This window comes from Nansenia antarctica (genome assembly GCF_963989245.1).
Source record: "Nansenia antarctica genome assembly, chromosome: 9".
In the NCBI taxonomy this organism is placed as follows: domain Eukaryota; kingdom Metazoa; phylum Chordata; class Actinopteri; order Argentiniformes; family Microstomatidae; genus Nansenia; species Nansenia antarctica.
This window is the reverse complement of record NC_137679.1, coordinates 41,206,683-41,227,557: the sequence shown is the minus strand read 5'-3', so window position 1 is coordinate 41,227,557 and position 20,875 is coordinate 41,206,683. Positions and strand designations below refer to the sequence as shown.

Sequence of the window (20,875 nt, the reverse complement as noted above, 5' to 3'; positions counted from 1 at the left end):
CCCCCCCCACACACACACACACACCCTGCACGTTGTCACACCTCACTTCACATCCTTTTAACCGTCACAGCTGCTCACCTGCTGCAGTCATCAGCTGAATGGATCGTTTATAAGTCATTGTCTCCCCCCCCCCCCCCCCCGCTCCTTAACACTCCTTAAAATAAATGCTTTTAACCAGTCAGGAATAGATTCAGTCAACAGGCAGTTATAATTTTCTCCACCCTGGAGCTGCTGGGGCCTCTACTCCTCCTCCAGTGGGGTGTCAGAATTAGACATGACCAGCTCTGCTCTCCCTCCCTCCCTCCCTCCCTCCCTCCGTCTCTCTCTCTCTCTCTCTCTCTCTCTCTCTCTCTCTCTCTCTCTCTCCCTCCCTCTCTCCCTCCCGCTCTCCCTCTCTCTCTCCCTCTTTCCCTCCCTTCCTCCCTCCCTCCCTCCCTCCCTCCCTCCCTCCCTCTCTCCCTCCCTCCCTCCCTCTTTCCCTCCCTCCCTCCGTCTCTCTCTCCCTCCCTCCCTCCCTCCCACCCTCCCACCACCTAGACAATGCTGTATATATGTATTTTATATTAGTGTATGGTTTAAAAAAATACAAAATAAACGTCCTTCTAGCATGACGACTGCCAATGGCCCCTGGCCTGAGCATAGAATACTTGTTCCTGCTATGACTGGTGGATAGATGATTCACTTACTTAGTCAAATGTATTTGTTGTAAGTCGCTTTGGATGAAGGCGTCTGTTTATTTTCTCTGCCAAATAGTGCTGCAATGATGAACCCAGCAACAAGGTGCAAACGAGTTATCATCGTTTACTTTCGAGAGGTGATGCGAAAAAGAGATTTGTTCATGAAAAATGCATGAGAGATGCACACACATATACTACCTGCTATGAATTTAATAATAATAATATAAACAGAAATGTCCTACCCCAATGCAAATGCCCCAACTTAAGTCACCCTTAAGGCACTGCATTTGAATCATATAATTGACTGTTGATGTATTTATGGTAATCATTCTTTCACATAAAACAACTCATCTATTTACCCTCAGGTGAGATCCACTGTTATCTGACATCACCTGTGGTTTCAGATCAGAAGCCGTATTTTAATAGTCTAATCGTACCATGCTGCACCAGGTACAGTATTACACCTGATCATGACGTGCTGACGTTGACGTGCTGACGTAATCAAAGATGGCGCCGACCATGGCTGCTATGTTGCTACAGTTCGTTGTGTTCTGTCTGTTTTGTGTCTCTGTGTCCTGCCTAACGTCGTACACAAGCGACGTTCTACAGCACATGAGGGGTTTAACCCCACCGGACATCTTCCCCAAACTACTCACCCGTTCCACGGACATTTTGGATATGCTTGTGAGGGGGACCGCGTTTTTCGCCAGAGCCGTGAGGTGGATCAGAAGGCAGCGAGGTCGGAGAGCTGGCTGTTTGGTTCGACTTCGGCGGAGAGGAACGCGACCACCACTCCCGGGCATATTCCTGAGCAACGTGAACTCCCTCTACAATAAAATGGATGAACTCCGGTGTCTCGTTGCAAGGAACAGCGACTTCCACTCCTCGGCTGTCTTCGCGTTCACGGAGACGCACCTATCTCCATCTGTCCCCGACGAGGCGGTGGAGCTAGAGGGATTCTCCGCGTTCCGGGCTGACAGAGACTTCGAGGCGGTGAGTAAGTCTAGGGGTGGGGGGTTAATGTTCTTTGTTAACGTGCGCTGGAGTTCCGAGGTGACAGTGCTCCACAAACACTGTTCCACGGCTATAGAATCGCTATTCATCCTCTGCCGTCCTTTTTATTCACCCCGTGAGTTCAGCTCATTCATTCTCGCGTGTGTCTACATTCCACCTGATGCGGACGTCACCGCAGCATTAGACACACTGGCAGAGCAATTGATGAGTGTGGAACGTAATTACCCGGACAGTTTTGTTGTTGTTTTGGGGGATTTTAACCAGGCTAATCTTAGCCGGGCGCTCCCCAAATACAGGCAGCAAGTCACGTGTCCCACCAGGGGGGTGAACACTCTGGACCATTGCTACTGTACAGCTCGTCAAGCCTACCATTCTGTCCCCCGTGCTGCACTGGGCTACAGTGACCACATCCTCATACACCTGATCCCTCGCTACAGGCAGAGGTTAAAACTGTCTAAACCTGTTGTACGGCGATTCAGGGTGTGGTCCAGTGAGGCATGTGAGCGACTCTGCGCCTGGTTGGAGAGTGCAGGCTGTGACCAGGACTTGGTGGAGTGGGCGGGGCCAGAGGCTGGTAACAATCTGGATGTATACACAGACACTGTTACATCATTTATCAGCCTTGGCGAGGAGGTGTGTGTCCCCCTCCGCTCCAGGAAGTCCTTCAACAACGACAAGCCCTGGTTTTCATCCCAACTCAGGCGTCTGAGGTCAGAGAAGGAGGTGGCTAGGCGCAGTGGGGACGTGGACCGGGTCAAGCAGGCCAAGTACAGGTTCGCCAAAGCGGTGAAGGAGGCGAAGCATCGCTTTTCGGAGAAGCTGCAGAAACAGCTCTCTGAGGGGGATTCCGCCTCCGTCTGGAAAGGCCTAAAGACCATCACCAACTACAAACCCAGGTCCCCGCTGATGTCCGACAACCTCCCCCTCGCTAACGAGCTGAACGAGTTCTATTGTAGGTTTGAGAAAGAGAGGTTCCCGCCCACCCCCGCCCTCTCCCTCCACACCCCCCGGTTACAACCACCACCCCCGTCCCCCAGGGGGGCCAATGTCCCTCCTGCTACCCCCACCCTCCCCCCTCCCCCCCCCCTCCCTCCCCCCTCCTCACCCGCCCCGCCCACCCCCACCCCCCCTTCCCCACCCCCTCTCTCTGTCACAGTGCGAGAGGTAAACAGACTGTTTAAGAGGCAGAATCCCCGGAAGGCAGCTGGTCCGGATTCCGTCTCTCCCTCTGTCTTGAAGCACTGCGCCGACCAGCTGGCCCCGGTGTTCACCAACATCTTCAACGCCTCGCTGGAGCTGTGTCACGTCCCAGCGTGCTTCAAGGCATCAACCATCATCCCCGTCCCCAAGAAGGCCAAGGTCACAGGCCTCAACGACTACAGACCCGTCGCTCTGACCTCCGTCGTCATGAAGGTCCTGGAGCGCCTTGTCCTGGCCTACCTGAAGCTCATCACGGATCCTGTGCTGGACCCCCTGCAGTTCGCGTACAGAGCCAATAGATCCACGGAGGACGCCGTGAACATGGCTCTGCACTACGTACTAGAACACCTAGACACTGCAGGCAACTACGCCAGGATCCTGTTCGTGGACTTCAGCTCGGCCTTCAACACGATCCTCCCACACATCCTGGAGCACCAGCTATCCCTGCTGCAGGTGCCGGTCTCCACCTGCAGGTGGATCACGGACTTCCTGACTGACAGGTCTCAGCGGGTGAAGCTGGGGAAGAGCATTTCCAGCTCCAGGACCACCAGCACGGGCTCCCCGCAGGGCTGCGTCCTGTCTCCAGCACTATTCTCCCTCTACACCAACAGCTGTGTCTCCCGCCACCCCTCGGTCAAGCTCCTGAAGTTTGCAGACGACACCACCCTGGTGGGCCTCATCTCTGGGGGGGACGAATCTGCCTACAGGGGTGAGATCGAGGGGCTGCAGAGATGGTGCAGCTTAAACAATCTGGAGCTAAATGCTCTAAAAACAGTGGAGATGGTGGTGGACTTCCGAAGGAAAGCAGCCCTGCCCCCTCCCATCACGCTGGGAGGTACCCCGGTGGCCTCCGTGGAGTCATGCCGCTTTCTAGGCATGACCATCTCCCGGGACCTAAAGTGGGAGCAGAACACCGAGGTCCTCACAAAGAAGGCCCAGAAGAGGATGTTCTTCCTCCGGCAGCTGAGGAAACTCAGGCTGCCGAGGTCCATGATGGTCCAGTTCTACACGGCCATCATAGAATCCATCCTCACCCACTCCATCATCACCTGGTTCCCTGCTGCAACGACCAAGGACAAGGCCAAGTTGCAGCGGGTGCGACGTTCAGCAGAGAGGGTGATCGGCTGTCCCTTGCCCTCCCTCAACTCCCTGCATGACACCAGGGCTCTGAGGAGGGCAAGGAAGATCATGGCTGACCCCTTCCACCCCGGCCACGGCCTCCTCACCCTGCTTCCCTCTGGAAGAAGGTTGCGGCTGCCTAAGGCACTTAAGGCCCGCCACAGGCTCAGCTTCTACCCCTCAGCCGCCAGGCTGTTAAATGACTCTGGCTTCCCCCCCCCCCCCCGCCCCCAAGTCTGCCCAGGACTGAACTGGACTCTGTAAAAAAAACTCTGCACTGCACTTTACTTTATACCGCACTATCCAATGCACTGTTGTCTGTCCTGTGTTGTTGTTGTGTTGTCCTGTTTTTTGATATGTGAAAAAAGTAGAAACGCACTTGCTGTGGTGACGAAGCAAATTCCTATATGTGTAACGCATAGTGGCAATAAACGTTATCTCAATCAATCTCAATCACAGTAACAACTACATGCTTTTAAGTGTAAACTATGTCCCTGTTCTCTTCAGGCTGAGCCCTCTGTTTTTAGGGCATTTCTGCTTCATAGGGACAGTAGAGGTTGACAGGAAGGATGGGTCCCCCTGTACTCCAGTCCCTCCTAAAGACCTCCTCATCCCCTCTACCCCCCTGTACAGTCCCTCCTAAAGACCTCCTCATCCCCTCTACCCCCCTGTACAGTCCCTCCTAAAGACCTCCTCATCCCCTCTACCCCCCTGTACAGTCCCTCCTAAAGACCTCCTCATCCCCCTGTACTACCCCCCTGTACAGTCCCTCCTAAAGACCTCCTCATCCCCCTGTACAGTCCCTCCTAAAGACCTCCTCATCCCCCTGTACAGTCCCTCCTAAAGACCTCCACATCCCCCTGTACTACCCCCCTGTCCAGTCCCTCCTAAAGACCTCCTCATCCCCCTGTACTACCCCCCTGTACAGTCCCTCCTAAAGACCTCCTCATCCCCCTGTACTACCCCCCTGTACAGTCCCTCCTAAAGACCTCCTCATCCCCCTGTACTACCCCCCTGTACAGTCCCTCCTAAAGACCTCCTCATCCCCCTGTACTACCCCCCTGTACAGTTTCAATACATACATATATAATAATAATTCTTCCTTCTTCTAGCATTGTGACTGCCAATGGCCCCTGGTCCTAACATAGATGTATTGTTCCTATGATGACTGGTGGATAGATGATTCACTTACTGAGACAAATGTGTTTGTTGTAAGTCGCTTTGGCGTCTGCTAAATGCCACGAATGTAAGTGTAAATCTACATCTCAATTAATCTTGAGGGACGACGTCCATTTCATCTTATTTACACTGTAGCTAATACCCAGACATTATGGTTAAATGTTTTCCCAGTCGAGGCTTGCTAATTTACACTTTAAAATGACATGCAGCGTTAGTAAACATTACTGTGCTTTCCTGGAATATGTTTAGGACATTCCATGCAGCGATGTTGGTTGCAGGGCTGTAAACTGTTTCTATTTAAGGTCGGATCAGACCTCAGATATGCAGCAGTGTGTCTTAGTAAGTGGGAATGGCGTACAGGGTCAGAGACACTGACAGAAACTCAGATCAGATCGTTGCTCTATGAGAAAGCATCTGGTCAGGAACTCACTCATGTCTGTATGGACCAGAGAGTTACTGCTGAATTACTTATGCCTCAGTAAGATCTGAACGCTGGAGGTGAACTCAATCTGTAACCCAGACAGACGTGATGGTAAACAATCAGGTTCCCAAGTTGAAAAGGTTTGGAGGAGGAACTGAAGACTCAGTATGAGGGATTTGGCTTGAAATATCATCATACCCTCCTCTTCCTCCTCCTCTTTCTCTTCCTCCTCCTCTTTCTTCTCCTCCTCCTCTTCCTCCTCCTCTTCCTCTTCTTCCTCTTCCTTCTCCTCTTCCTCCTCCCTCTCCTCTCTTTTCTCTCTCTCTTCCTTCACCTCTGTGGTGTTTGTGATGTCAGGTGACATTGAGACACGGATGCAAACAGGAGCTTTACGGTCGCGGAGGAGCTCTCCGATACATTTTCTGAAAAGATGCAATCAGCCTCGCTCCACACACAGGCTACGTTAGATTAGATTAGATTCCTCTTCATTGTCATTGCACAGAAAACTGAAAACAAGTAGCGAGACAACGAGATGTAGTTTGTCGTCTAACCAGATAGTGGAAAACACATGATTATGTAGACAGTGCATGGTAGGACAGGATACAGTATTACACTGACCAGAAATACATATAAAAAGTGAATATAAGTGAGATGATGTGAGATCAATATGAAATGCACAGTTAAGATAATATGTACAAAAGATAGATGTACATGTGCTACTGTATGGATGTATTTTCTGAAAAGATGCAATCAGCATCGCCTCAGACACACAGAGAGAGACTGGTGCGGTTAGGGGGCAGGGTTCCATTCCCATGGTGTTGATGTAAGAGGGGCAGGGTTCCATTCCCATGGTGTTGATGTAAGAGGGGCAGGGTTCCATTCCCATGGTGTTGATGTAAGACGGGCAGGGTTCCATTCCCATGGTGTAGTAGTTCTCTAGCGCTTCTCTGGACTTCCATCATCCAGTGTGAAACCAGCGGTTCAATTAGGACGTGCCAGAGTGTAGTCCTCCCCCCTCCAGGGTGTAGTCCCGTCCCCCCGCACCGCTTAATCCCCCTGAAGCTTTCACTGTAGAAACAAAAGATTACTGCAGATGAACTCATCCTCCGCTCTCTCTCTCCGCCTCTCTCTCAAACGGAGTTCTGAGGTGTAGGAGGGAATGTTTTAGAGCATGTTTTTTATGTAAATGTGAAAAGATTATGGCTTGTCAAAAAGCGCAGGTAACTTATAATATGTATGGTGTTGGTGTCGTGCATAAACATGTGTTTTAAACAGATTATTTGTCATTGGCGTTGTTGCATGCTCGCCAGCAGCTCATCTGTCTGGATAGTGAAGATTGATTTCATCACTTTCCTTGCTTCCTCCTCCTTTTCCTTTTGAGTTTAAAATCCATAACTGACACACCGTGTATGAAACCCTTCTAGCTGTCCCTCAACACGCCTGGTCGTATATTGACTAATTAAGATGCTTAATAAATTCAACTAATTATTCCTACAGGCATCAAACCTCCTCCCACGTGTATTTTGCATAATTCACAGAGCAACAACAAACACTTATTACTTAAACACTTATTACTTGTGCTTGTTATGCTTGTAAACACGTGTGTGTGTGTGTGTGCACATCTCTGCTTGTTATGCTCGTCGGCTTGGCGAGCCTGAACCCTGCGTCTGGAGGTGTTAGAGGAGTTTGTGAAGGAGGACGTCACTGCTCTCTGTGGCCCAGCAGTCTGGAGGTGATGTTAGTAGGAGATGTGAAGGAGGACGTCACTGCTCTCTGTGGCCCAGCAGTCTGGAGGTGATGTTAGTAGGAGATGTGAAGGAGGACGTCACTGCTCTCTGTGGCTCAGCAGTCTGGAGGTGATGTTAGTAGGAGATGTGAAGGAGGACGTCACTGCTCTCTGTGGCCCAGCAGTCTGGAGGTGATGTTAGTAGGAGATGTGGAGGAGGACGTCACTGCTCTCTGTGGCCCAGCAGTCTGGAGGTGATGTTAGTAGGAGATGTGAAGGAGGACGTCACTGCTCTCTGTGGCCCAGCAGTCTGGAGGTGATGTTAGTAGGAGATGTGGAGGAGGACGTCACTGCTCTCTGTGGCTCAGCAGTCTGGAGGTGATGTTAGTAGGAGATGTGAAGGAGGACGTCACTGCTCTCTGTGGCTCAGCAGTCTGCTAATAACCCGCTCACCTTCCTCCACGGCATCAACACTGTAATCAGAACCGCCGTGACTCAAACCCGGGAGATTCAACCCTCAGAATTAAACAGATTTGTCACGGTGAACATTCTCCTGCTTCGATGTAGATTTGTAAAGGTTTTATTATAATTGTTCCTCTCTCTCTCTCTCTCTCTCTCTCTCTCTCTCTCTCTCTCTCTCTCTCTCTCTCTCTCTCTTCTTCTCCTTGACCTTAACTTTACTTAAGCGTATTTCTGCATTTCAGCATTCAAAGAAATGAATCTCCTCCCTCAGGTTTTGATTTGATAATCAATGGTTTCCCATCGCGCTGCACTTTAAAGGTTATTTCACATGAAAAGCTAATGTGTTACTTCACAGTTAGCTCCACCGACACCTCCCCCTGCCCAGTGTCTCCCCTGTCTCCCCCCTGTCTCCCCCTGTCTCCCCCTACCTCCCCCTGCCTGTTGACCGGCCGTCCAGTTGAATGTCAACAGCGACTATTAGTGTTCCTGCGACCGGGACGCTGATTAAGTCCAACTAAAGCAAACACACGGCAGAACAGGATCCCCAGTGTCCACCGCTTCCTCACAAAGACCTCCTTCTCCTCTCGCCCCGAACGCCTGCGGTCAGTTGATGAGCTGAGGTAAACCAGTCGTTCTGTAGACAGTCTAACGTCAGGTCAGAGACGCGGTTGTTAGCACTGTTAACAAGGAACGTTTTATCTTTCAGTGACGACATCGGAGCATCTGAGTTTCCTTCTTTAAATGTTTTTCCACCATTTAAGGCTTCATGAGTTCCTCTTGAACATGTAAATCTAGAATGTGTATCATGGTTAAAGGCTCTGTAGGCTCACTGTAAGTTACGATGCGCTGATGTTGCTGCCAGGTCTGTCTGCCTTTCTTCCTGCCGTGATAAAGAACGTCAGCGTGGTCAGAGTACTTTACCCTTCTTCTCTTCTCCTCTATGAATCTCATCCTCATGTGGAGCACTCGGAACATCCAGACAGGAGGGTGGAACATAGCTTTATGACCTCCTAAACAACATAGCTTTATGACCTCATAAACAACAGGAATTTAACTCTGTGATGGATTCTAATAACCAGATTCCAGCCCGCTGAATAAGAGAGAAATATGTAAACAAATGTCAGTTCCTAGCAGCGGTCGGGCGCGGTGCCACTCCCTGGTCCATTAGTCCAACGTGTTTATGTGGTTAGAAGCCCCCCGGTCTGTGTGTGTGTGTGTGTGTGTGTGTGTGTGTGTGTGTGTGTGTGTCTGTCTCTGTCTCTGTCTGTCTCTGTCTGGGTCTCTGTCTCTCTCTCTCTCTGTCTGTCTGTCTGTCTGTCTGTCTGTCTCCGTCTGTCTCTCTGTTTGTCTCTGTCTGTCTCTCTGTCTGTGTGTGTGTGTGTGTGTGTGTGTGTGTGTGTGTGTGTGTGTGTGTGTGTGTCTGCGTGTGTGTGTGTGTGTGTGTGTCTGCGTGTGTGTGTGTGTGTGTGTGTGTGCTCCATGTGTAATCTCAGTCAGGACCTGTGATCTGGGTAGTAGAACGCACATATCTAGGAAAAGTCATGGAAGGAGGCTCCTGAAATATGATCGAGTACAAAGATATAACAGTTTTCTTTACTCACAGGGGTCAAATGACGCCTCATGACTGATTAATCCTAATCCTAATCCTAGTCTAAAAAGCTTCAGTGGAGGTTTCACATCTCAGTGTGATTCAGTCCAGGACTAGGCTCTTAAGCCTTGTCTGTGAAACCGGCCTGATATGTTTCATATTAGATATAATCCTGTTTATTATTGAACCCAACTGGGTTCCACTTTATAAAGTGCAGATCAGAGTCGTACTTGTGGTGAGATCATAGCGAGAGTGTAACTCTCCCACTGAGCCACAGAGGACTGAATAATATTATATTACACCATTTATCTGAATAATATTATAATAAAGGCTGTTTATCTGAATAATATTATAATAAAGGCTGTTTATCTGACGCTTTCATCCATGCTTCAGTACACTACTGACCACACAGCAGTCTGGTCTGGTACAGTACTGGTCTGTGTAGGTGGTACAGTGTGTGTGTGTGTGTGTGTGTGTGTGTGTGTGTGTGTGTGTGTGTGTGTGTGTGTGTGTGTGTGTGTGTGGTGTAATTCAGACTTCTCTCTCGCCCTCCTGAGCTCAGTGATTTATGGAAAGAGCCACTTTCTCATTAGAGAACCTTGCGTCGATGACACACCATTTTTCCGCTAGAATGTTCCCAAATATGAATTCCCTGGCAAAAGTTATTTAAGCGGAGAGGAACAACCTCTCAATTCGCAATTTGTAGCGGTGGCCTCACACTTCGTCTCCATAAAATATTCATTAAGCTAAATGAAAAATAGGGTCCGCCGGAACTCAGTTGAGGATTGATACCATGTTAGCAATGAGTAACGAGACAGCAGAGTGCTACATAGCTGCCTCTCTGGCTAAACAGACAGCACAGAGCTAGCTGCCTCTCTGGCTAAACAGACAGCAGAGAGCTAGCTGCCTCTCTGGTTAAACAGACAGCACAGAGCTAGCTGCCTCTCAGGCTAAACAGACAGCAGAGAGCTAGCTGCCTCTCTGGCTAAACAGACAGCAGAGAGCTAGCTGCCTATCTGGCTAAACAGGGCCTTGGTGAGTAAGGAGACAGCAGAGCTGGCTCTTGTTGCCAGGGCAGTAGACACACACACACACACACACACACACACACACACTCACTCTCTCTCACACACACACACACACACACACACACACACTGAATAGTTCACAGGTCTCAGGTTGGCCCTCAAGTCTGACCTCCTGATGGAATTCTAACCAACCAGCATCACGACCCATCTGAGGCTCTAGAGTAAACAACCAGGAGTGTCTTCACAGGCAGAGGCCCTAACAGACCCAGGCAGGCAGGCAGGCAGGCAGGCAGGCAGGCAGGCAGGCAGGCAGGCAGGCAGGCAGGGAGGGAGGGAGGGAGGGAGGGAGGGAGGGAGGCAGGCAGGCAGGCAGGCAGGCAGGCAGGCAAGCAGGGAGGGAGGGAGGGAGGCAGGCAGGCAGGCAGGCAGGCAGGCAGGCAGGCAGGCAGGCAGGCAGGCAGGCAGGCAGGCTCCATGGAGCCACTGCAGGGGTCTAAACACAAACATTTCTATAAAAGCACACCCGCTTCTACCTCCACCAGCCTCCCCTGGTGTTCTACCTCCCCCAGCCTCCCCTGGTGTTCTACCTCCACCAGCCTCCCCTGGTGTTCTGCCTCCCCTGGTGTTCTACCTCCACCAGCTGCCCCTGGTGTTCTACCTCCACTAGCCTCCCCTGGTGTTCTACCTCCACCAGCCTCCACTGGTGTTCTACCTCCCCCAGCCTCCCCTGGTGTTCTACCTCCACCAGCCTCCCCTGGTGTTCTACCTCCCCCAGCCTCCCCTGGTGTTCTACCTCCACCAGCCTCCCCTGGTGTTCTACCTCCCCCAGCCTCCCCTGGTGTTCTACCTCCACCAGCCTCCCCTGGTGTTCTACCTCCCCCAGCCTCCCCTGGTGTTCTACCTCCACCAGCCTCCCCTGGTGTTCTACCTCCTCCAGCCTCCCCTGGTGTTCTACCTCCACCAGCCTCCCCTGGTGTGTACTGTACTACGACTGTAATGACTCTTGTAACAACATTGTATTCATATTCTGTTACATAGCAATAAGGCAACTTTTTTTTATCCCAGGGTAGTTTTCATTATCACAGTTCACAGAAGTATAAAACAGTATTTAAAAAAAAAAGGTTAAAAAAAAAAGTATTTTAAGTATATTTTTACTGCGTTTCGTACAATGGTAACATGAATGTGCTGTACTGTCCAGAGCCGTAAACACCAGGCCTCTCCACCTCTAATAAGCAGAATAAGCAGCCCTGGTCTCATAACACCCCTCCTCCTCCACCTCCACCCAGCCCTGCTCTCATAACACCCCTCCACCTCCACCCAGCCCTGCTCTCATAACACCCCTCCTCCTCCACCTCCACCCAGCCCTGCTCTCATAACACCCCTCCTCCTCCACCTCCACCCAGCCCTGGTCTCATAACATCCCTCCACCTCCACCCAGCCCTGCTCTCATAACACCCCTCCTCCTCCTCCTCCACCCAGCCCTGCTCTCATAACACCCCTCCTCCTCCACCTCCACCTCCACCCAGCCCTGGTCTCATAACACCCCTCCTCCACCTCCACCTCCACCCAGCCCTGCTCTCATAACACCCCTCCACCTCCACCCAGCTCTGCTCTCATAACACCCCTCCTCCTCCACCTCCACCCAGCCCTGCTCTCATAACACCCCTCCTCCTCCACCTCCACCCAGCCCTGCTCTCATTGGTGAGACTTCTAGTTTTCTTCTTCTAGTTTTTCTGCCCTGAGGTTGTTCATCTTAGTTCAGCTGATACATCTTCCATTTCTTCGCTAATTGACACTCCAGTCCACCGTCGCTGCTTGGGCTTCACGTTCTCTCTTCACTGTAATGAAACACATCGACTCCACTCTCCTTCTCTCCCTCTCCCCTCTCTCCCTCTCCCTCCCTCCCCCTCCCCTTCTCTCCACCTAGCACCTCCTCACGGCTCTTCTGATGTTTTGTGGCGAGAGAGAGACAAGACAAGACAGAGCCTTAATGCAAAGATCAAATTATTTTCTTTCTTTTTAAAAAAAATCAATAGCCCCATCCTATACGTGGTAATAGCTTCTGTATGAACCAGGGTTTCCGTTAGAAAAATGTGGTGCCGGTCAACGTGTCCGGGAAGATTTCAATTTGTCGGACAAACGGGAAAAATTCCGGTCATCATATTAGAATATAATATAGGTGTTTGTCGCGGTGATTAGCTGTTGTGTAGCCTATATAGGCCATTTAATGTCCATTTCTCATCCGATACGATTAGATCGCGAACTATATAATAATATAGGCTTTCATGATTCGCATGCGCTATGGCATAATATGTCCAGGGCTGCACGCGCGCCACACTGGGCAGCCTAGTCACCTTTGCTACTTTGAATTACGGCTGTAGGCTACTTTAAGATGTTTATTTCAATTGCATTAATGGGATTTGAGTATGTAATTGGTAATTTTAAGTATGCCTAGTTTAGCTTTTGATGGCTATTTGAACGGACTGCATCGATCGATCAATGAACGGACATTACGTTAACTGAAGTGTGTTAAATAGTTTCACGACAGTAATGTACGTTTTTTATATTCTCTTTCCAGTTTTACCCTTTTTATCAATAAAACAACGTAATTTCTATAACCACGTCTCGCTGATTGGGAAGGCATTAAGTCTAGCTGCCTGTCAAATCATACTTTCTCGGACTCGGGAGTATGAGAATGGGGAGGATGTATCGGGGGGGATACACACCCGTGGACTATTTCACCTTAGTGGCACAAATTCAACTCTAACACTATAGATAGACTAAAATGATGGACACCGACTGAATAACTGAGTGGGGGAAGACAGGTCTCAAATGTGAAACAATTATAACATACATAAAGATAAAACATACACAAATATATAACATTGATATCCCTAAACTCAAATGTAGTGTGGTATTGTCAACCTAATCTAATCAATCCTAATCTAATGGTACCAGTAGCCCAGGTTGCCGATAGTAGCGCACTACTCCCGTAGTACTTCTCCCGACTCAGGGCTGGAACGGGCACGGCAGGCTCAATCAATGAACGGGGTTGAGATGGCCGCTAGCGTCCTTTACTAGCCGCATCTCACGGCCCTCGGTGGTCATTCACTGTGCTCTAGCACATCCAAAACACGCAGAACAATAACCTTGACTCCGGTCACTGCAGTGGTTTTATTTAGACTAGATCAAACTAAATTACGGTAACTGACTAAACTACGGTACTCGCGCCGTTGAGAGACAGGGTTGCCAGATGGGGCGGGTTACCGCCGAATGGGCTACTGTGTTTAGCGGTTATTTTCACCGGACAATATGACCGAAGAGGTTTAAATATGTCGGACTTCAACAGATTTTATCGGACAAAGACCGGTAATTACCGGTTAACGGAAACCCTGGTATGAACACAGATTAATAACACAACTGTTTAATGAAAAGGAAAGGGCTATGGTGTGTGTGTGTGTCATCCATCTTCTGTATCGATCGCTGCCAGGCCTCATCCTCAACCACCCGGCCCTCGTCTCTGATCCTCTGTAGGTGAGGAGTCTCTGGTCCTCTGTAGAGACAGTAGATGAGTCTCTGGTCCTCTGTAGAGACAGTAGATGAGGAGTCTCTGGTCCTCTGTAGAGACAGTAGATGAGTCTCTGGTCCTCTGTAGAGACAGTAGATGAGGAGTCCTCCTGTAATCAGCCTTCACAAGTTCTCACAGTTACTCTCCAACTCCTCAAACACACCAGCTTCATCTAGACAGAGGGGCGGTACTGTTGGTTCATAGACTCATCTCCTGGGAGGATGGTGGATGTGCTCCAACTCCTCAAACGACTTAGCTTCATACAGAGAGAGGAGCTGGACTGTACTGTACGCTTCATACAGAGAGAGACACCTTAGCTTCATACAGAGAGACACCTTAGCTTCATACAGAGAGAGGAGCTGGACTGTATGGTTCATAGACTCACCTCTTAAGTGGAAGGTGGATGTGCTCTCATGAGATGACTCTTCAGCACCGATCAGCCAGAGGAGTCTGGTTCCTCTCAAGGTTTCTTTCTCTGAGGGAGTTTTTCCTTGGCTTCCTCCAGGGGGAGTGGGGGGGGGTCTATGATTTGGTGGTAGATCATACTGTTTGTATTGTATTTATTGTTTATATTGTTTTGTATTATAAGCGACAGTTTGTCTTTGTAAAAAGCGCTATACAAATAAAGTTAATTGAACCAAACAAGCTCAATCAATCAAACTAAAGTGACTTCGGGGTCGTTACCAGTACCAGGACAGGTGTGTTCTGGGTCTATGTCAAGTCACATGACCAGGAGACACCGTCGATAGTCACATGACCCTGAGACACCGTCGATAGTCACATGACCCTGAGACAGTGTCGATAGTCACATGACCCTGAGACAGCGTCGATAGTGAGGGATGGCAGTCTGGCTGGTCTCACTAATGAACACAATCAAGATTCATTGAAGACAGATTCATACCACAGAAACATATTGACTGGTGTCCAACCGTTTTGACAAGCTATTAACATTTGAGAGAAACAGAGAAAGAACAGAGAAAGATTGCCATGGAAGGTTCTTGCTTCATGAATCTCAGGCGAACCAAACACACAATGATGAAACTACTCTCACTTATCAACAATAATCTTCTAGTCCTCGCTGTTCCAGTATGTTTAGTTTGTCCTTCGCATCTGTGGGATGATTTCCATGTTCTCAGCCATCATGATGGAGAGCAGTTTGTGTTCAGAGCAGTTTGTGTTCAGAGCAGTTTGTGTTCAGAGATATTGATGATCTGTGTTACTTGTTAGCGCTGAGCAGAAGGCTGTTGAATTTTACATTCCTGCTTGAGGTTGTGGTTCCTACATTCACATTTACATTTCTGGCATTTAGCAGACGCCTTATTCTGAATCATCAATTCACCAGTCGTTCCTGTTACAGGATCGTTAGATGTGTTGGTGTGTTTCTCCCTGATGCTGCTCACAACGCTTACACCCTCCATGCTCCACTGTGTGTGTGTGTGTGTGTGTGTGTGTGTGTGTGTGTGTGTGTGTGTGTTGGGGCTGACGTGTCTCTCTGTGTTGTGTGTGTGGGTGTGTCTTCTTCCTGATGCTGCTTACAACCTCAAAGTTCCGCTCTCTCAGATGATGCAATGATGTCCATTCAGATAATGATATACGGCGGCCAAGCAAACATTATTTTTCATATCTGTGTTTGTTTGTGCATATTGCAGTCGTGGGTGGGTGTCTGTGTGTGTGTGTGCGCGCACAAGCAAAAAATACATTTTGAAATCATATCTATGTTTGTATGTGCGTGTTGCAGTCGTATGTGTGTGTGTGTGTGTGTGTGTGTGTGTCCTGTCTGAGCTCATCCTGCCCTGAGCTGATGTATCCTGCCCTCTGTTGTCTGTCGCCTCAGGGTGTGTGTGTGTGTGTGTGTGTGTGTGTGTGTGTGTGTGTGTGTGTGTGTGTGTCGGGGCTGACGTGTGTCTCTGTGTTGTGACAGATGCGATGCTGCTGGTGGCAGACAGGCTGGAGGGCCCCTTCAACATCGAGGCCGTCATGGAGCCCATCGACGTCAAGATCTCAGAGGCCATCATGACCCTGCAGGACAACAGCATGCAGGTGTCAGCCAAGGTACGGCCCGCTGGGGACGTCTGGGAAACAACTGAATCCTCTGACGGTCCAGCTAACATTGTTGTCCTGTTATGTTGAGTATTTGCGTATGTCTGAAGAAATTGTACAACTAGTTTGTGAAGAGAAGCCTTGAAACGCTTCAAACCTTTTCAGCAGAGGCGATAATAGAGCGGGTGACTGACATTTCAAAGTTCACAGTTGAATCCTCTTAAAGAAACTGTCGATGAACTGAATAGAGAGAAAGAGAGAGAGATAGGGGGGGTGAAGGTTGAGGGTGAATATGTTGTGTGTTTCATAAAAAGGGAACATTCCTTTGGGTTTCATAACATTTCTTTCTGTTAAGGATTGTTAGTCGTGCATTGGAATTGTTTGTTCAAATCCCCGTACGGAGACAAGAAACAAGTGTAAACCCATATACTGGTGTCAGTATGGAACAGGACATGAGTTTGCTTCAAGCGCGTCCAAGAACCATGTTTTGTTTTTATTTTATTTCTGGAGTTGTGTTCTGTGCCCCTCTGGTGGACCTCAGCCCCCTCCCTGATGGAGACACATCAAGGTCAGAGGTCAGAGTGAAACACGTCATCTCTCCTCTCCTTCTCTTTCACTGCCAACCACTGGGTCTTACAAAGAGCCACCAGACTGTAGCTTTGTCTCCAGGTCCACACCTGAAAGACTAAAAACAACTGTAAAACTGGCCAGGTGCCAGGAAAAGCGGGAAACGCAAAATGTCATTGGACGAAACACCAGTACCATTGCCGGTGTTCTGCCAATGGATGCTGCCTTGTCAATGTAGCTACCTTGTCAATGTATGCTGCCATGTCAATGTATGCTGCCTTGTCAATGTAGCTACCTTGTCAATGTAGCTGCCTTGTCAATGTAGCTGCCTTGTCAATGTGTGCTGCCTTGTCAATGTATGCTGCCTTGTCAATGTAGGCTGCCTGTCTGCTGCCTTGTCAATGCCTTCTGCCTTGTCAATGTAGCTGCCTTGTCAATGTAGCTGCCTTGTCAATGCTGCCATGTCAATGTAGCTGCCTTGTCAATGTAGCTGCTTTGTCAATGTAGCTGCCGTGTCAATGTAGCTGCCTTGTCAATGTATGCTGCCATGTCAATGTATGCTGCCTTGTCAATGTATGCTGCCTTGTCAATGTATGCTGCCTTGTCAATGTCTGCTGCCTTGTCAATGTATGCTGCCTTGTCAATGTAGCTGCCTTGTCAATGTATGCTGCCTTGTCAATGTAGCTGCATTGTCAATGTATGCTGCCTTGTCAATGTCTGCTGCCATGTCAATGTATGCTGCCTTGTCAATGTATGCTGCCTTGTCAATGTAGCTGCCTTGTCAATGTAGCTGCCTTGTCAATGTAGCTGCCTTGTCAATGTTTGCTGCCTTGTCAATGTAACTGCCTTGTCAATGTCTGCTGCCTTGTCAATGTATACTGCCTTGTCAGTGTAGCTGCCATGTCAATGTATTCTGTCTTGTCAATGTAACTGCCTTGTCAATGTATGCTGCCTTGTCAATGTATGCTGCCTTGTCAGTGTAGCTGCCTTCTCAATGTAGCTGCCTTGTCAATGTCTGCTGCCTTGTCAATGTAGCTGCCTTGTCAATGTAGCTGCCTTGTCAAACAATATGTCCGCTGAGTATGAGTAGGGGAGCGCGGGGTGTGTTGTCACACGCTGTCACAACATTTACTGGGCACAATACATCATAATGGTATAAATGCCTCTATACAAGCCTATGGAAAAAGGCCACTGCAAACTCTCTCCCTCTCTCTCCCAGAAAGTTCAGCACCCTTGAAATTGGCCAGTTGTCACTCTCACTAATCCACGCTGGCGTTGTGTTTGTTTGTGGTTGTTTGTTTCTCTCGAGGCTCACGAGAAGCAGAGGAATGCCTTTCATAGAAAACCACCTCCACAATGGCCCAGTGTCAGTAGAGACCATTCATAGAGAACCACATCCATAATGACACAGTGTAGAAGAGGTGGCTCAGTCAATGTTTTATTTTATACCCTCCCACAGAAATGTGTCATGGGCCATTTGAATGGATGTTTTCATTTCCTATAAGATGTTTCATCTGGCTGGAGCGACAGAAGAGTCTGTTGTGGAGTCTTTAGACTGTTCTAGAAGGATTCTCTGGTATGCATATACGGTCCAGTACTGTTCCCTGCAGTAATGAGTACCACGTTATCCTCTCTCTCTGTGTGTCTCTGTGTCTCTCTCTCTCTCTCTCTCTCCCCCATCTCCCTCCCTCCCTCCCCTCCCCCCCCTCAGCCAGGGTACGTTACAGTAATTGTTGCCTCCTTCTCTCCAGTGTGGTGGTGGTGGTAGTAATTGGGGTCTATATTTCTCGGGGGGTAATTGCAGGTCTTTCAAGGATGCGGCCAACCGAAGGCCTCTGGGATGGGCAGGTCTGCCCGGGGCGTCTCCGACGTGTTCAACGCCCGCTTCAGACCCTACAGCCCTGAGGAGAGACCCACCACCGCAGCTGGCACCAGCCTGGACAGACTGGTAAGGAGGAGGGCTCTCACACGCACCCCTGCGCCTAAAGCATGCATGCATCGATGGGGCGCCTAGGTGGCGCATGCCACGTAATCGCAGGGTTCCCCCGGTTCGATTCCGGCCATCGACCTATCCTGCATGTCATCCCTCCTCTCTCTCTCTGTCACCCATCCTTCCTGTCATCCCTCCTCTCTCTCTCTTTCACCCATCCGTCCTCTCTCTCTCTTTCACCCATCCCTCCTCTCTCTCTCACCTATCCTGCATGTCATCCCTCCTCTCTCCCTCACCCATCCTTCCTGTCAAATCTATACTGTCTCTATCCCAATAAAGCAGAAATGCCCTAAAAAAATAAAAAACACACATATTGAATCATGATGCATTGACGTCAATGAGGAGTTAGGAAGAGTTTCCAGTTATCAAACTATGACTCAGGTCAGGATTGGTTCGGCCCTGCAGAGCAGATCTGGGCTCTGTGAGATCAGAAGCTTTGGAAGCCTCTGTGTACCAGGGGAGGCTGGCGGAGGCAGACATCCCACCGTAGGCTCGCTGGAACGTAGCGAAACGCAACCAGGAAACGGCTCGGGGGGGGGGGGGGCTATAATGCTTTTATATCACACTGCTCATGGTATGTTTTGTCTCTCTCTTTCTCTTCTTTTTCAATAAAATTCCTGTTCTTGTGTTTTTCCTGCGCTGCTCCCAGAGGAGTGTCTGGAGGACGATGCAACACAGCGTAAGCCTCCTTGTGTTCTTGTATCTAATATATATATATATATATATATATATATAACCTCCATCTCTCATCTGTATATAACCTCCATCTCTCATCTGTCTATAACCTCCATCTCTCATCTGTCTATAACCTCCATCTATCATCTGTCTCCTGTCCCCCTGTTGCTGATGTGATTGGATGACTGTTTGGGTGTTGCTGATGTGATTGGATGACTGTTTGGATGTTGCTGATGTGATTGGATGACTGTTTGGGTGTTGCTGATGTGACTGGATGACTGTGTGGATGTTGCTTAAGTGATTGGATGACTGTTTGAGTGATGTTAATGTGATTGGATGACTGTTTGGGTGTTGTTGATGTGATTGGATGACTGTTTGGATGTTGCTGATGTGATTGGATGACTGTTTGGGTGTTGCTGATGTGATTGGATGACTGTTTGGATGTTGCTGATGTGATTGGATGACTGTTTGGGTGTTGCTGATGTGACTGGATGACTGTGTGGATGTTGCTTAAGTGATTGGATGACTGTTTGAGTGATGTTAATGTGATTGGATGACTGTTTGGGTGTTGTTGATGTGATTGGATGACTGTTTGGATGTTGCTGATGTGATTGGATGACTGTTTGGGTGTTGCTGATGTGACTGGATGACTGTTTGGATGTTGCTTAAGTGATTGGATGACTGTTTGAGTGATGTTAATGTGATTGGATGACTGTTTGAGTGATGTTAATGTGATTGGATGACTGTTTGGGTGATGTGACTGTTTACTGAACAACGCTGCTGTAAGGCTGATGCTTCTCCCTTTATGATGTTAGGCTGGATCATCCTATGAGTCTCTGACACACTAGCCTCTGCTGCAGTCACAGTAGTACATTTACATTTGTAATTGGTTTACATTTAGCAGGGTCTTTATGAAGAGATGGGTCTTTATGTAGAGATGGGTCTTTATGTAGAGATGGGTCTTTATGTAGAGATGGGTCTTTATGTAGAGATGGGTCTTTATGTAGAGATGGGTCTTTATGTAGAGATGGGTCTTTATGTAGAGATGGGTCTTTATGTAGAGATGGGTCTTTATGTAGAGATGGGTCTTTATGAAGAGATGGGTCTTTATGTAGAGATGGGTCTTTATGAAGAGATGGGTCTTTATGAAGAGATGGGTCTTTATGTAGAGATGGGTCTTTATGAAGAGATGGGTCTTTATGTAGAGATGGGTCTTTATGTAGAGATGGGTCTTTATGTAGAGATGGGTCTTTATGAAGAGATGGGTCTTTATGTAGAGATATATGTAGAGATGGGTCTTTATGAAGAGATGGGTCTTTATGTAGAGATGGGTCTTTATGTAGAGATGGGTCTTTATGAAGAGATGGGTCTTTATGTAGAGATATATGAAGAGATGGGTCTCCATGAAGAGATAGAGGTCTTCAGTCTACGGTGGAAGACAGGTAGTCACTCTGCAGTGTTTGTCACAAGTTCTTACCTCAGTGCTCCAAAAGGCGTTTGTGCTGTAAATATCAACTTGAGCTACTTATAGGCCTGTCTAGGTTTATGGAGATGCTCATGCGTTTTTGTAGCTTGCACTGTGTTCGTGCCTCATTTCACATTTGTTAACAGTTTTATTTTG

At 48.7% G+C, this 20,875-nt stretch overlaps 1 protein-coding gene across 1 annotated transcript in view; it reads left to right on the top strand.

Moving 5' to 3' along the window:
- LOC308165644 (glypican-6-like) overlaps positions 1-20,875 on the top strand; it is a gene marked incomplete at both ends in the record, with an annotated part of 143,407 nt that overhangs the window by 98,899 nt on the left and 23,633 nt on the right. The window contains 3 exons of the mRNA XM_080539794.1: positions 15,904-16,034; positions 18,394-18,537; positions 19,229-19,258. Coding sequence (XP_080395920.1) covers positions 15,904-16,034; positions 18,394-18,537; positions 19,229-19,258 — 305 coding nt within the window. The remainder of the gene's footprint in view (positions 1-15,903; positions 16,035-18,393; positions 18,538-19,228; positions 19,259-20,875) is intronic.